This window comes from Juglans regia, chromosome 4 (assembly GCF_001411555.2).
Source record: "Juglans regia cultivar Chandler chromosome 4, Walnut 2.0, whole genome shotgun sequence".
Classification (NCBI taxonomy): Eukaryota; Viridiplantae; Streptophyta; class Magnoliopsida; order Fagales; family Juglandaceae; genus Juglans; species Juglans regia.
This window is the reverse complement of record NC_049904.1, coordinates 34,163,275-34,180,701: the sequence shown is the minus strand read 5'-3', so window position 1 is coordinate 34,180,701 and position 17,427 is coordinate 34,163,275. Positions and strand designations below refer to the sequence as shown.

At 37.2% G+C, this 17,427-nt stretch overlaps 2 protein-coding genes across 3 annotated transcripts; one reads left to right on the top strand and one right to left on the bottom strand.

The window, feature by feature from the left end:
- Nucleotides 1–226: 226 nt before the first annotated feature.
- LOC109005336 lies at nucleotides 227–5,432 on the top strand. 2 transcript variants are annotated; one of them, XM_018984217.2, is made up of 6 exons: nucleotides 227–639; nucleotides 2,227–2,424; nucleotides 2,498–2,575; nucleotides 3,658–3,723; nucleotides 3,893–3,958; nucleotides 4,036–5,432. In XM_018984217.2, exons 1-6 carry the CDS (start codon nucleotides 343–345, stop codon nucleotides 4,897–4,899), a joined length of 1,569 nt encoding a protein of 522 aa, XP_018839762.1. In that variant the 5' UTR covers nucleotides 227–342; the 3' UTR covers nucleotides 4,900–5,432. The 2 variants fall into 2 exon arrangements, with proteins under 2 accessions (XP_018839762.1, XP_018839761.1); XM_018984216.2 differs by having other exon boundaries at nucleotides 2,224–2,424.
- A 66-nt stretch (nucleotides 5,433–5,498) lies between these two features.
- Nucleotides 5,499–10,047, bottom strand: LOC109005335 (subtilisin-like protease SBT4.15). Its single transcript, XM_018984215.2, has 11 exons — nucleotides 9,866–10,047; nucleotides 9,606–9,697; nucleotides 9,392–9,489; nucleotides 9,112–9,258; nucleotides 8,901–9,006; nucleotides 8,246–8,756; nucleotides 8,042–8,142; nucleotides 7,680–7,901; nucleotides 7,048–7,156; nucleotides 6,763–6,976; nucleotides 5,499–6,210 (listed from the first exon to the last, which is right to left on the bottom strand). Exons 1-11 carry the CDS (start codon nucleotides 9,950–9,952, stop codon nucleotides 5,663–5,665), a joined length of 2,235 nt encoding a protein of 744 aa, XP_018839760.1. The 5' UTR covers nucleotides 9,953–10,047; the 3' UTR covers nucleotides 5,499–5,662.
- Between the last annotated feature and the right edge of the window lie 7,380 nt (nucleotides 10,048–17,427).

Genomic DNA, 17,427 nt, shown 5'->3' with positions numbered 1-17,427 from the left:
CGTGGGCGTCATCCAAACAACCACGTATTTCTAAATTCAAACCGACTCTCACTTTGCATTGTTTTCCTACGCCTGCGGGTGAGATTTTGCACGTGCAAGGTCGCCTACGTGGCCAAGCCCGATACGTGGCGCTCAGGGATACCCGGCCCCGAGTTTGCAAAGATGTCTGGTCATGAGCTGTCGTGACAAGTGTCAGTCCGACACAGTCTGCGGGCAAGCTAACCAATTCCCCTAGACACAAACACACACACGAACTCCCTCTCCCTCTCTCTCCCTCTCCAATACCTTACTGTTCTTTGAAGGAACAGCCAGGTTCTCTCTCTCTGTCTCTGCATTTGAGCCATGGGTTCGGAGAGATGTTATGTTTGGAGCTCGTTGTCATGCTCATCTGCTTCTACGACGTCCTCTTTGACGTGTGCGGCGGATGGTATGGTGAAGATGGAGCTGGAGGCGGCCGAGGCTCTGGCCGATTTGGCCCATTTGGCGGTGCAAGAGAGTGCTGGGAGTGGCTTGCGCAGGAAATGGGGGAGCAAAGGGAAACGGGCCGTGAAGCGAGTCAAGAGTGAGTCGCCGCCGGGTGACTCCTCGTTTAGGTTGAACCTGCTGGGCTCGGTGCCAAGCTGCTCGGATCTGGCTGAGGTAATTAGTTTGAATTAGTTACTACATACCAACTCTGAGTTCTCGTCGCTCTTATTGGTTTTTCTTGTGTTCATGTTCGTGTTTGTCGGCTGCGTTTGATTTCAGTAGTAAAAGAGCTCTGAGCTGTGCGGTTCCAAACTTCCATGTAGTTATTTCCTTAAATTTGGTAAATTGTAAATAAGGGAAGTACAAAGAATACTTTAATAATCAAATTTATGATTTAGATGATTCAAGGACTGGGGGTAGCTTCTTGGCTATATTTGATTTATATTGTATTTAGTGTTGAGGTATAATCCAAATTGTCCATGGAAGAGATTGGGTATGTTTATAAGGAATGAAAAATCTTCTCTTATAGAATCGGTTTTATGAGATGAGTTAGGTCCATTAATTTATTCATGGTATCAGAGCCTGCGACAGGATGAATGGGGCTCACACTTGTTACCTCAAGGACTAGGAAAAATACCGGCCTGCACGTGAGGGAGAGTATTGAAGAATAATCTCACATTACTTATAGATAAGGTCTTGGGCATGTTTATAAGGAATAAACAATCATATCTTATAGAACCGGTTTTATGAGATGAGTTAGGCCCATAAATTTCTTCATTTAGTTAGAGTTATTCTATTCTGAGCACACCATCCACATGAATTAGATCGTATGTAAAATTCAAAATTTAAAATTTATCAAATTATGTCATGCAAGCGTTTTATTGCGATTTGAGAATATAATTTAGTTTTCATCAAGGGCCTGATAATATATAGATTCCAAAGATAATATCCACATTTAGAAAAACACTAACAAATACTCTTTCTTTTCTTTTTTTGAATTTGACACTGATTATACTCTTACCCTCTTTTAAGTTAGTAAGAAGCCAAGAAGTAAATAAATAAATAAAAGTTAGTTAGAACCCTTTTGTATAATACGCCTTTAAATGTAACAAAAAAAAAAAAAAAAATTGGAGCCGAGATGATTTTGTATTTCTATTAGAAGTTCGTAATAGTACAGGAGAGGGATACATCATAAGAACTTGAACTAGCCGCACATTTCGCTGAAAATTATGGAGGAGTATTAATTATTAAATGAAAACCAATCAGGTATGAAAAAGTGGAAATTGAAATGATAGAATCCAGCTTTTCCCTTTCATGGAGCTAAATAAATATCCTTACTATCCAATTCACTAGGGGAGGTATACTGAACACAGACCCACTAAAGAAAAGACACATTAATGAATATGTTTCTACCTTAACTCATCTATAGGGATTCCATGGGAACGAATCTACAGGGCTATCACCTTCTTTGGCCAGATCTTCCAAATCTGAAAAGACGATCAAACTTAGCAGTTGAAATTTCTTGTTTAAAATTTCTGAATATTGAGCTAGACAGCTAACAAAGATGATACAGAATGTAGAAGCAGTCCCAATTTTTTGAACAGTTCTCCTCACTTTTGTTTTATCATTAGGTTGTTAGATTTATATGTCTGTATTTGGTTGGCGAACTAAGTAAAATCTGGATTGAAATATCTGTGGCACTGTCGTCACCAAGTCGCATTATTTTGTGCAGGACTTGAGAAATATTTTTGTTTATAGCAGGATCGAGCAGAAGCAAGTCAGCAGCAATGTGAAAAGATACGCCCAATTGTGTTCATAGAACGAGAAAAGGCTAAGCAGGTTCCCGGCATTACAGAAGTGAAGGCTGAGCAGGATTCTGAATTGGCTAAACCAACTCCCAACTGCAACAGAAGTTATGCACCATTTGTTTTTCGTAAAACAAGACGAAAGTTGACTGAGGTAGTACAATTTTTAAGCTTTTCCTCAGCAGTGCTGTTCCGTTACTGCATCTTATTGAGCCTTTCCCGTTCAGGCTGAAAAGGAAGAACAGAGAATACGCAGGGTATTGGCAAATAGAGAGTCAGCTAGGCAGACAATTCGTCGTAGGCAGGTAAGCAACTAGAAATAGAGATAATGACCTTAGTGAGATCTAGCCTTATCCTTAATATAGGCCAAGAACACTTGAAATGCATTATTTATTGTTATTGTTATTTTTATCGTTATTATACTCCAAGTGGCACTTCTTACAGGCATTTACTGTATCTTGCTAAACTTATCCAGCATTAATAATGGACAACCATTGTTATTCTTAAGTGTTCTCATTATGTTTTGGTAGTAATCTAGTAATCTAGACATTGATCTTTCTATAAGCCTCATGCTTCAGTTATTTAACATAGGCGATTCAAATCGCATGACTTTGTCGAAGATTAGATATACAGTATGTATAATTGATTTCATGCTAATTGAAAAACATTCCTTATATTGAATTACATCATTGCAATTCTTCCAAATGAAGCACTGAAACATATGTTGCTACAAAGAAAACCTAAGAAAGCCCATTTTACGTCACAAAATCATGAAAATAAAAATCCGGTATATAAAAATTGACGCCCTTACAAAACAAAAATGGACTCTTTGCTTTTAGCTGCCACAAAGCTAAATACATGATTCATTCTCGATGCCGGCACCGCAAGCTAAATACATGATTTGACCTGCTTTTGGGTGCTTAAAGTAGGTGAAAAAAATGGTTTCTTTGTTAAGTCAAGTGAAAATATGCTAGCCATAATGTAAAAGTATAAGATGTGTCATCACCATTAAAAAATTACCAAATAATTAAGTTAGCTCTATAAGTGGGTTAAACGAAGTATTCCTTCCTTTAGAAGAATAAATAAACCCTTGCCTTTCTTATCAAACACAAACTTTCTAGTAATTATGTGTGAAAGCACAGGATTGCATTGATATGTTAAATTAATCACATCTTGCATGCTGCATCATTGATGAAACAAATGCATTTATTATGTGGTAATGACTAATTTTTGTATTAAAAAAAATACTGTTTTACTTCAACTAGACCTTAATCACTGAAGTTGTTTTTTTCTGAATTTCATGATATGGGTCCTGTCTGCAGTGCTTTCATATTAAAGTTTTAGTGAGAATCATCCTCTTACTTTTTTCCCCTCCCTTGGTGGGCAGGTTCTGTGTGAGGATTTAACCAGGAAAGCTGCTGATCTAGCACGGGAGAACGAAAATTTAAAGAGGGTAGGGAATAGTGCCCCTAATATATTCTTATATATCTTCTTTCACTTCTCTGTTTCTCTCTGATCATGGAGAAGGGCAGTTTACACCTTTTTTTTCTCTCTCTCTCTCGAACTTGTGTAAGCATCATCCCATTAATTTCATCATGTTTTGTGACATTTATAATGAGAAGGACAAGGAGTTGGCTTTGAAAGAGCATCAGTCCTTGGAGACCACAAATAAACACTTAAAGCAACAGGCAAGTTGTTGATATTTTGGGAATGTTTAATGTTGTTAGAATATCCACATATTTTGACATGCTCTCTGATTTTGCAGATGGCAAAGCTAAGAAAGGCTGTGGTTGAGGAAACTCCAGGTGAGCATTATTCAGCAGATGTGGCAGCCTCTCTCTCTTCATCCAGGAACTGTCCGTGGCACTTGTACGGCCACCCTCCATTACTGCCTGTTCTATGGCCTTCTGTCATTCAATCTTCAAATCGTGTTCAATCACAATATGGGAGGCAAAGTGCCATTGTCATTCCGTCAAACATGCCCATGCCAGCTGATTGTAGGCCTTATACCTCTCAAGAACAAGAAAACCGCATAGATGTCAAGGGGCAAAGAGCACCATTGTATGTATTGCCATGTCCTTGGTTCTTCCCTCTTCCTGGTCCTGGGAACAGACTCCAACCTCTGCCCTCTACTAGTATGAAATATGAACAAGGCGAAACTTCTCGTAGTAACCATAACTCCAGTTCATCTTCAAAATTTATTGCACATGTAGAAAACCGCCATTGCTGTTTACCCATTGAAGTAAAGACAGAAGCTTCAGGTTCATCAGAAGCCAGGCCTACTAATGACTTGAATGAGACCCCAATTGGGTTCCCTCTGGATGGAGTTAGTCAGCATACAGGAGCTAACTCTGAGGAAATTCTCTATACACCTGCATCACTAGATTGTTCCCAACCTGCATCTACCATCAAGCACGAGAACATGTCCCAATCAGCTTATGCTCCCAATATTGAAACAACTTCTACAGCCCGTCCTATTGCAAGTGCTTTGCCAGAAAAGCAAGAATCAGCAGTTTTCCCAGGTAAGAAGCTAATTGATGCGGTTGCTGCAGCAGGTGCGAGAAAGAGGAGGAAGGAACTGACAAAGCTAAAGAATCTCCATGGTCGTCAATGTCAGATGCATTGTTGAGATTAAGTCTAGGTGAAGAATAGCAAAGTAGGCTGTGTATTTCTTAGTTTTTACACGGGCTTGGTGCCTATTTCTAAAGAAACCCTTGGAGCCAGCCTGCAGCACTTATCGATGACAATAGAATTCCTTTGAAGGAAGAGTTGCCCGCATGTAATCTGGTGTCCGTTTCTGAGACCGCCCCAGGTATTCAAGACTTTCTTAGTCATCTAGCTAGGTTTTCTTTAGGTGAAATGTGATGTGAGCGGAAAATATGTTTGGGTCAACATGTCAATCTTCAAAGGAAGAGAAAAGAGTGGTTATTCAAGAATGTGTTATTTTCCGAGTGGTTGATTTATTCAGGGAAATGCTGCGAGGAAATGAGCATGTTTAAATTGGAACGATGCTGTAACTTGCGATGGGCATCCAAAGAAAAAAACATGGTTCTGACGTGTTGTAATTATACTTAATGGCTTGTATTCCTTCTGCAGCCAGATCACGAGAAGAGTTAATTAATTGACGAGGTGACTTTATGGTATTTAACCTCTCATTTTAGTTTATCCATACTGTTTCCATTTTCTGCAGGATTCTGGATTTCATTTTGTTATTTCTTTATAGGTAAATGAAGGGAAATATATCTCATTCGCAGAGGCATCTTTCTACCAATTAAATTTTGAGTTACAGTAGAAAAAATTAAATGAACGAATTGGAAAACTAATTTGCAACTTGGTTACAGAAAGTGAAGCGGCTAATAACTAGCTACACGCATGACTACCACTAAACAGACTTAAGCTAATGGCCTATAAATAAGGATATGGTTCGTCACACTGTGCTTGGAGTCATTCCACTCAAGTAAAGCCGACAGTAACTGCTCAGTCCCATTCCGCTTAAAACTGCCCTTCACTACGACCTTGAAGTTCATCTGTTCGTGTAACCTGCTAAACTTCAAAGTTGCTGGGTAAACTCTAATAGAAAGACCTCTTGGTGATGTCACCTTTGCCTTGTACACCGAGTTACCATTACCCATGTTGGTCACAGTCCGGTGGAAGGTGGCAAAAATGTCTGAACTCGCACCCATTAGCTGTGCATGCATTGTAGGGTAATTAAGGCCGTCAGTGCCTTGTGCAGGCTTAAACTGTGAGCAGTTAAGTTTCTTTTTGCCTCCAAAAAGTAGAGCGAGGGATGTGCCGTTGTAGCCTTCCTTGCACAGGAAACTGGCATAGGAGCTGATGGAAATGTTATAGATGAGACCAGGGTGCACTGCCTGGACTGGATTTATCTGTCCTGATCCGGATCCCAGCGCGGCATCGTCGTCTTCAATTCTCATAGGGGTGGCTACATGATGGAGGAGGTGGAGAGAGAGAGAGAGAGAGAGAGATCAGAGGCATTAGAGATTGATTTTGACAATATTTTTCAAAGCATACTGTACTGTCAAAGTCGAGGAGATATTGATCAAACAAGCTTTTCGCATTGCTGAGGCAACAAAATAGACTCAACAAATAGATTTTTGGTAAAAAAAAATTTCGTTCCGATAGATTAGTTGAGGCGAATTCTTCCTTTGTGGTGTCTAATCTGCTGCTATAACAGTCATCTGATCTAACTCAAGACAGATGAGCTATTAGCCATATTCCACAATATCCAACAGTTAATTGGACTTCGGAGAATTTGGCACTTGCACTTTTCTTTGCAAATGGGTTACTTGGATTAATATATAAGAAGCAGCCAGAATTTGGTTTAGAGAAAAGCAATTAATATTTAATTTACTGGTTATAACTTGAAGGAAAACAAAAGGAACCGTAGGACTAGAGGTAGATATGAACAGGCCAAACAAGTGAATCAAAGGAGTCCAAAACTTCAGAATATTTAGTTTAGGATCCGAGGTCTTACCAGTAGTCATGAGAGCAGACTTGATTGCAGCAGGAGACCAGTCAGGGTGGAAAGACTTGACATAGGCAGCAGCTGCTGCTGCGTGAGGGCAAGCCATAGATGTTCCTGATATTATGTTGAACACAGCATGCCGCTTATCAGTTGGGTCCCCTGTTACTGATGCCAGTGTTGAATAAGCAGCTAATATGTCTAGTCCTGGTGCAACGATGTCAGGCTGTCCATTGGCAATTAGTACATGAGAGAGAAAGAGAGAGAGAGAGAGCTGTGGGAGAGATATTACTTTACCTTAAGGATGTTGAGGTTGATTGACTGAGGGCCTCTGGAGGAGAAAGAAGCCACAAAAGGAGCACTGATGTTAAGAGTTCTTGTCTTTTGTATTACAGCCCGAGGATTCCTGCAATTAATTCAACCCGAGGTACTAGAGCTCAGTGGTCAATACTGTGAAGACCAGTCTTTGGTATTAGTCAGTAGTCAGGTTGGTTATAACTTGTGTCTTTGAGCATTTCTTGTGGGGTCGGGTTAATGGTGATATTTTCAGACACGGGCGTTGATCATCTCTTAGGATTTTATAGATGCAATGGTGCCCTTCACAACAGGTATCTGTTCAACAGATACAACTCTACAAAAACTCATGGAAAGCATACAATTCATTCTCTCAAACTAACACCTACTAAACAAACAAAGTTGTCTGCAACATCTGTCGTGGATCAACATCTTCCATGGGCCATATTCCTTTTTTTCTTTTGTTTTTCTTTAAAATAAGGTTTATTTTGTTTTTTGAAAATGTTTAGGGGTAGTGACTATATATATATATAATATATATATATATATATATATATATGTAGTTGCACAGTTCGAGTGAAGTAAAAGCGATTATATTATGTGAAGGTGCACAGTACTGAAATTAACAAACATACTTGGTGGAATTAATGTACTGATCAATCTTTTTGCCATCCTTGGGGAGGACAAATGTCCCTGGGACTAGAGTGGTGAAGGCTATATCCGTCTCTTCATCAAGCACCATGATCGTTCCGGCACCACCTAACTCTTTGATGGTGTAATCAGGGCCGCTGCTTCCCTGGCAGAACACGATCTTTCCCTTCACCTTATTCTTGTCTAGAGTCCCATAGTCACAGGCACTATCATGATCATTTCACACTCAAATTATTAATTGGATTCATCATCAACTTATAATTAATTATAATACTTTAAGAACCATTCAAAAAGTATGTGACTTTTAAATTTCAGCACCATTACAACTCAATCTAAAATCTCATACCTGGCATTCCCATAGAAATCTCCACTGATATTAACTGAATGGGCTCCACTTGTTAAAGGGTACGTCTTTTTCTTTGGGGTAAACGTATTTATAGCAATTCCCTGCCAACAAACCAATAAAACCCCTATAAGTGATGATCTGAAGCTTATTGCAAACACGGATTGATCGAGAGAGAGAGAGAGAGAGAAAGAGATAGAGAGTTACAGAAAATTTCTCGCCACTACCCAGATTAACCTCCGTCTTGAATTGCCTATCAATGCCACTGGCAGCCACGGTCATGATCCAGGGAGCAACATTCTGCACCGTGTAACTGTAAGGCCCATCGTTCCCGGCCGAGCACGAAGTCAGAATCCCTTTCTTCATAGCATGAAAAGCTCCAATGGCAATCGGGTCCTCAAAGAGGTCCCTGGGCGGACCTGCTATAGAGACCGATATCAAATCGACCCCATCAGCAATGGCTTCGTCAAACCCTGCCAAGAGATCCATGTCGCTGCAACCGACGGACCAGCATACTTTGTACATTGCTATACGCGCTGATGGTACGCCACCACGTGCCGTGCCTTTGGCTATGCCATACAGACTGGCGCCCCTGACATGTACGCCGGCTGCAGTGGAGGAAGTGTGAGTACCATGGCCATCGTTATCCACCGGACTAGGATTCCCCATATCAGGGTCGCTGGCGTCCAGGTTGAAGTATTTTGCACCTATCACTTTTCTGTACGTAAGCCCACGAGAAAAAAAAAATTTGAGAAAAACTATGCAGCACGTACGGAATAAAATTTAATTTGCAAATTCCCTCTTAAGTACAACACTCATGGCGTGCTAAGACGAGCAGAATGACTCAGAACAATAAGTTTACCTATTGCAGCTAGTGAAGTTGGCACCCTTGACACATTTGCCCTTCCATTTAGCTGGGATTGGCCCGTAGCCTTTATCGTTAAAACTTGGAGATTGAACCCAAATTCCTATGAAAATAATAGATCATAAAACGTTAAGGTTGGTTAATTTTTGTCTGAGAGAAACTCCCGTATATCTATGGTGTCGAGGAGGAAAATATTTTAAATACCAACCTGTATCCAACATGCCAACAATGATATTGCTTTCTATTATGAAGTTTCTTTTTTTCAATGTTGTGGGCATTCCCAAGAAATCCCAAGATCTCGTTGTATGAAGTTGGCGCAATGTGTTTGGAAACACCGATACAACTCTTTCTTCATCTGCAAGTCAATGCAAGCTTATATATATATATAGTGTATATATATAAATATATATATCAAAGAAAATGATAACATCATCAATCTTGCGATCGACTTGAGATCTCGGGCTTAATTTCTATTTATATATACAAACCTGATAATCTCTTTACTTCCTGGGGCAATAGCCTGGCTGCGAACCCATTGAAGCTCTTTCCATAGCTATATATTCTGGATTCTCTAGCTACTTTCTCACTGCAAAAATTAAATATCAGTTAATAGTACTACAGAATGATTAGAAATTTAGAATTGCTCACTGAAAAGAATTAACAATTTTGCAAATAGTTTGAAGCAAGGTTTCGATCCAGTACTCTCCAATAGCCGTGGAAAGCAGGTTGTGGTGATCGTCCATGGCCGAAGTTTCTGCTCCAGGCCGGAGTTCTCCCATGTACACGATGTACGGCTGTTGTTGATCAAAAGTTAGTTTTCAAATTCATACTGTTTTTTCAACGAAAAGAGAGAGAGAGAGAGAGAGAGAGGGATTCAGCTACCGTCCAGTTGGTCAACCAATCACTACTGGTCCATGACATGCATGCAGAAGTACGCAAACTCTAAAGATGTACGTACGTACCTTTCTTTCATGGGCATTTGGGCCACGGGCCAACGATATCGTTACGAGATGGAGACTTAACACAAGCACAAGCATATTTTGCAACATCTTTTGTTGTAATATCGAGAGTCTCTCAAAAGTGAAGGTAGTTATAAGTGGTGTTTTCCTCACAGTGATTGGGAGTGTAAGATCAGCTTATATATAACTGTACATCACTGCTCCTGCGTTATATATGATGCTACGTACTAGTTCTTACCTCACTGATCTCTGCGAAAAGTATGCTGAGGAACCAGATCATCTTGACTGATGAACGAACACAGGGGCAAGAGAATAATTTCTGTTTCAGATCGAGAATAGGGTGGCTTAGATTTTGGATCTTATGTCCATAAATAGCAAGCTAGATTCATTCGCGTGAAAGTGAGAAAAAAACTAACCAAGCAAGAGACTTTTTCACGGCTAGCTCCCACTTCAACTACCAATAGTACTACACACAATTAATTATGTACGCACGTACGTATAACTTGCATGGTCCTGCCTCAAAATAATCTAAATCTTATATGTTCTTAATTTTTCACGTAAATTTCTTTAGTTATATATTGACAAACATTTTTATATAAATTGAGTCATTTGAAATTTATCACGTAATTATTTATTACTGTCTAATATTATTGTTCACATAATAAAAGAGTATGGATTTTTTAAACTTAAATATATATGTTTTATTCTCCATAAATCATATACATGCGGCCCATTTATAATGAATGTGATAATTAATGTTCTTTATTTGTTAAAAGGATCGACGTTGAGATCAATTTACATATTAAATATTCTTATTTTTTGTTCTACATTCAAACTTAAACTTACTGTATACTTATTCACACTTTTAACTAATCTTTGAATATTTTTATATCTACAAATTTTTATAAGAGAAATTATTTGTACAAGTTTAAAATAAATCAGAAAACCCTTATAAAAAAGTGGACCGAACTTAAAAGAAAAATATAAAAAAAATTATTATTTATTAGTGCATGAGACCCATTTTTTTTATAAATAATTTATATGAAACTTATTTATTTCAAACTTATATTCCATATTACATTTTTTTATAAAACCTTCTGTACTTGTGCATAAATTAATCCTACATATAAACAGTCAATGATCAGTAATATTACAGTTCACGCTTGACAGTACTACCAGACAGCTAGCCAACGAGTTTAATGTTGTACAACAATACCCATAATATCGTTATACGTACGTTCAGATCCAATTAGTCCTATATATGAACGGTTTCCACAGATGTATAAGCACCGCTGGTCAGAGTACGGTTCCTCCTTGATCATCAATTGAGTATCCGTACGTGCAATTAGTCAAATGGTTACATTCACGAATTATATTGGCAGAAATTATTTGTATAACGAAAAAAGAAAAAGGAAGAAATAAAAAGGGAACTTCTTCTAATGTACTTTAAGAACAGCTGCAGATCAAGAAAATTAATTTTTACTTCCCTTAAATGCTAGCTTCCTCCGCATGAGCATTAATAATGTTTTTCAAAATAATTACGATCTGCATTCCTATCTAGCTAGCTCAATCGGATTTATACAAATTATTATTGTATATATAGTTAATTATATATATTATGCATGCATGTAACCGAGCTGAAAAATCGTGTCCGTGGCCCTGAAGTGATTACCATGCATCAATGATCGACGGGGAAACCGTAACCTTGGGGCCATTGCCGCAATCCTCAGCACGCGGAGCCCGTTGGATTCTCTGCTATGTTCATAGTCCTCATCGTCGTTCATTTGGCACGTTCATCCATAAAAAAATCTTTCCCCCATACGCGCGCGCGCCCATGGTGCTTCTCAATATATATTCTTTCTACTTCTCGGGGGTTTTTTGGGGTTTTGCGTTTCGAACGTCCTAGAGTACCATTCCCCTGGCATGCTGAGGTGTCACAGAAAATGTATTGCCCTAGCTAACTTATGTAGGTTAATTAATAACCACATATATAGCCAACTTTACTTGATCTCCAATATTGTACAGAGACTCATGTTATCAATGGAAAAGAAAAGGAATTCGAAAGATAGGCCTGCCTGTACAACATCTTTTAAGACTTTAAGTTTAAACACATGACACACACACACAATATATATATATATATATTGAAAAAGTGAACGAAATCGGCCACCCACTTTAGCACGTAGGGTATTCTTTATATATTAGATCTAGTATATATAAAGAATGATGGTTCACTTTAGCACGTAGGGTATCCACTTGAGAGTGATGGTTCACTTTAGCACGGAAAAGTGAACCACTCGAAATTATATATTCAACATGCTTAAATTAGTAGAATATTCATGAAGATTCTTTCTTTCTCTGTTCTTTTTAGTTTTAATTTGAAGGTCATGTATCGGATTACGCAGGTCCAAGCTCCAAACAAAATGGTATAATATAGGCGGAAATTAGAGAAGAAAACTCGTGTACAAACAATCTCCTGACCTAATTAAGATCGGTCCTATATATAAATATATATATATATATATATTTATAAATATATATATAATTGCGAACAAAAGTTCAAAGATAGAAAAAAAAAAGAAGTTACATGACTCACGCGATCAGATCGAGCAGATGCATACGGTCAGATTAATGGCTTTCTATGCATGATCATCATGCATCATGCGCTATTATATTATAGCTCAATTAAGATCATTCATTGAATCCCAAAAAAGCCATACAAGACATGAGATCATGAGAAGGATCTTGCATTAACAACTTTCTCTATTTTTCTTAAATAAAAAGAAAAAACATGCATTTAGAAACAAATAATTGCTGTTAATTATATATAGTCAAATTAACGACACATCGATGGATGGCCACTAGAAACACTTCGAACCTAGACGACCATCAATCACAATATGATATATATAAGGAGTAACCATTAACATATTTTTAACGGTTTTTGATTCCTTACTTAATTTATTAATAATATTATTATATATAATTCTTAAATATATAAATCGCATACAAACTCTTTATAAAAAGTGAATCTAAAAGTACAGATTATTTCTCATTCATCGATCATGTCAGCCGTCTTTTCCCACCCAATACTTCTCCCCAAGACTTCATCGGTCCAATGGTTACTTTTAATAAAAGTAGGAATATTGTAGGATTTGTAGCAAGTCCTGATCGATCGCCATATAACCTAACCTAATTATGCGGACGTTTGTCGATTTTTAACAAAAACTTGACGACTGCTTCTAATTATCATCACTTCAAGAAAAAGCCGTTTATGCGGCTAAAAAAGATTGCGACAAACAACAATTGGATTGTGTGAGACTTTTTTTTTTTTTTTTTTTAATTTTTATAATTTTTTATTTTATTATTGTATTTGTGTTTTTCTTCTAGAGAGCAAAAAAATCATCGCTAAAAAGACTATTTGTAGAGATAATATGCCGCCGCACATTGAATCGCTAGATACAACCTCGACATAGCACGTTATGGGTCTTTGACGACAACGTTTTCACTATATTTGCAGCGATTGTTAACCGCCACAAAATGTCATGATAAAATCCTACGTGAATTCCCCTTCTTTCTTTTTCTCCTTGTTTCTTTTCTTTCTCTCCCTTTCTTCTTTTCCCCCAGCTCGATACTCCATCTCTATTCTATGTGAGTTTGCTATTGCCCTTCCTAAGCCATGCTTGCTGCCGTGCCATCGCCACCACGCCGAGGAGGTGAGTCTCTTAATCCTCTGTCTGTTTCTTTCTCTATCTTCTGTTCTGTGTGTGCGCATCTCTCTCTCTCTCTCTCTCCTTCCTTTATCTCTCCCTGTCATTTCGCTCACTCTCTATTTCGCGCTAATTATCTCTGTCTCTGTTTCTCTCGTGATTTTATCGTTGTATGTGGGGGATCTCGATCGGAGCATGGATGAGGGGCTACTGCTCAATGAATGAGTTTGTGTTTTTCAAATTTTTTCCCTCCCATTTTAGGTATATGTATTGCAAGCATTTCATCTGAGTATAGTGCTATTGCCTTCATCTATATTTGTTTTGATTTCATAGATTTGGAGTTCCTGTGTACTGTTTGGGTAAGTTCACTTTTTTTGGATATTCTCCATGATTGATTGTGAATCTGTTACGAATTAATTGTGAATCTGTTACAAATTGCAGTGCTTTATCTACATTAGGGACTTTTTGATGCTGAAGGATGGGTTTGGATTAGTTTTTAGACACTGATTTAGAATTGATTTGGGGTTTTGGGTGATATACATCTGAGAGTTCATGAAAGTGGGTTTTATCTGGTTTTAGTTAATATGGGGTTTTATCTAATTTTAGTTCATGAAAGTTGGTTTTATCTAATTTAGCCCTCAAAAATTTCTCAAATGAAACCTTTGAAAATATACTATTTTTACATATTTGATGAAAGTAATTCCAATAAGTAACAAGGACATGAAGCGGATACTAATGAACATGGGAAGCTACTGCATGCATCTGCCAAATATTTAATATAATTTCCTTCTCCATGGATTTTGGGATTGTGCTAGCTCTAGCTGTAGTGAAATATTGAATTCACATCTAATCAAATAAATGCACGATGAGGAGGGTGGTAATCTCTAGAAATTAAGGTTGTTGCCCATTACTACACTTGATCAGGCTCATGTGCAGGAATGTAATTTCTAGCAAGCATGCACTTGGGTTCTTGGTGACTTCTAGGACCCTCTAATCCGTGGTTTGTGTGTACTGATCTTTGTTGAGTTTAATGCCACTTTAGAGCCTCGTATTTGGATTTGAACAGAATTTGGCTCTAACAGAGAGTTTTAAAGTCTCAAAATGTTACAACCAGCCTTGTGGTGGTGGAATTTTACCCAATATATACAACTCCAATACATGTTGAGGCTATTTAGGAAATTTGAGACACATTGCAAGGATGAAAATCAGGGTCCAAACAATGACCTCTATTGGGTCACAATGGTAACTAGTCGCACTATGGACTCAGCATATTGGACTACTGTAGTATTACAACATTGTCTAAGACCTATTGGAGGATTGGTTGTATGGAGAGATAAAGCCCGTAATTTTTATCAAATAAAGAGTAAGTAATACCCTCTTTTGCTACCCAAATCACAGGGCACCACAAATGACAAATGATGATGCTTTCACTACTTCCTAAAAGCAGAACATGATCTTGAGGATGCAGCCAAACTACCTTCGTAGAGGAGGTGAGTCTCTCAATCTGATTTTGCTAGCTTGGATCTTGAGACTTTCATTTCACTTTTATTTTCTCTTGTAATTCTTGTATAATTTTGATGATCTTTAGGATTTTGAACAAACAAAACTCTGGTTTAGGCTCTGTAGTGTGTAATATATAGCAGAATATGTTGGTTTTTTTAATGTTTGTATCATTCATTTTTTATGTTGGAGCCTAAAGTTTTATATTTGTTTTGGTTGGACTCATTGCATTCTCTCAGACTTGTTCATCCAAGAATCATAAACAAGAGGTTCAACATCTGAAAAGACAATTTTGTTGGTTTAATGTTTGTATCATTCAGTTTTTAAGTGGTCGTGGCTATATGTTAAACCCATATGTGCACATTATAGCTTTGATATTATTTCTTTTATTCATCCAATATTGCATTTGTTTACATAGAAAGCATGCAGAGCAGACACTTTTGAGCCAACAACTAATGGATGAAATAAAATTTAACAGGAAGCAAAACTTATCTAAGATTGCATTTGGTGATTCTATTGCAAACATATTTCTGAGGATGTTTTGTCAATGATACAGATGAAATCCATGTTATGTCATGTTTGCATCTTCAATTTTTATGTGATGTTTACCTTTTAGAGGACATTTATTCTTATTCTTTTGGTTAATTTTTATTGTGCTTGGATTTTTATTGATTTTTCTTGAAATATAAAATTAGTGCATGGCTTGGATTTTGATTAATATGGTTTTATGCATATATATATATATTTTTTTGGATAATTGTTCTTTGCGGTGAATTCGGATTTGCCGCAGATATTTTTTTAAATGTTTATCATTATTTGCGGCGAATACTACTTGTTGCAAATAATTTTTTTTGGAGAACTAAGCTAGCAACATAAATGCTTCTACCTCGCATGAAGAGTATTATTTTCGACGAAATGTTTTCACGGCAAAAGATATCCTATCTGACGAAATCCAAAGGTCACCGTGATTGATCAACCTAGAAGATTTATTCTCGACCAATTTGCCACAAACGAATTTCGGTCGGGTGAAATGTTTTGCAGCGAATAGTACTTGCCCCAAAAGGGCAAATTTTTGGCAGTGTATTTAAGAAATTAATATAACTAATTAGCTAGCTAGGGATTGTTGATAAATTAAAAATCTAGTGGAAAAAAGAAAATCAGAATATGATCTAGAGACTAATTATCATGTACCTAACCTAAGTAGTAATTACTCTTGAATTATATATATATATATATATATATATATATTAAAAGTCTGCTCTAATGATTCCAATTAAGGTCAATTGTTTGGAATTATTTTGAGGTAGCACTTGGTCTAAAATTTGGGCCAACCTATACATGTGGTGGTAAAATTCATCAATGGATATCCAAGGCTTAGGCTGTCTCACAGATCAATGTAGTGATTGGTATTCTTCCATCTTTAATCAATTGGTTCCTATGGTTATATAGATGTACTGAAGCTCAAATGGAAGAGATTGTTGAAACAAGGGAGCAAGTGTTTTATAAAGTCAAGAATTTGTTGGCTCAAATTATCCACACAAAAATGAATAAGTCATTCATAAAATGCTCAGATGATGTGATTTTACAGCAACAAGGTCTAATGAAGATGTCTATACAAAGAAAGAATATTCAGGGTTTGAAATGGATGCACCAAGCACATGGTTTTGTGAAACTTAATGTTGATGGAAGCAATCTTGGTAATCCAGGCAGAAGTGGAGGTGGTGGTATTCTTCGAGATGCGGATGTCCAAATTCATTGAATGAGTTAGAGGTACTGAACGAGGCAAGATTGACAGTTCGATGGAGGGTGGTGAGGCTACATCTTACTTTTAGGGAAACAAATCACGTTGCTTCCAAATTAGCCAAAATGGGCACTAAAGGTATAGACTTCTTCTTTAATAATAAAAATAATCTTCCCAAAAACATTCTGGGAGCTATTCGCATGGATCAACATATTTCCATATAATTCGTTGTCGATAACAAGTATGCTACATGTTTTTTTTTATCTTAATTTTTCGTGTAGGTATGTTATATTATTTTGGTTTTTTATTTATTAGAATTTTGCATTTAATATTTTGTATAATGTTTTGTGATTTTGTTTTGGGTCTTGCATTTTTTTAATACCTGAATTTGGATATATTTTTTGATTATTTGTAATCATCAGGCTTCCGGTTGTGGCCATGATTTTCCTACATTATAAATAAAGACTATTAATAAAATTATGATATCTTCATCTTCTTAATATATATTATATATATATTAAAATCATTTCACATCTCGAAAAAGGATTGATGACGACTTGATCGTGAACCTCTGGTCCGATTAGATCAACAATTCTCAGTTAAAGGCTAAAGTC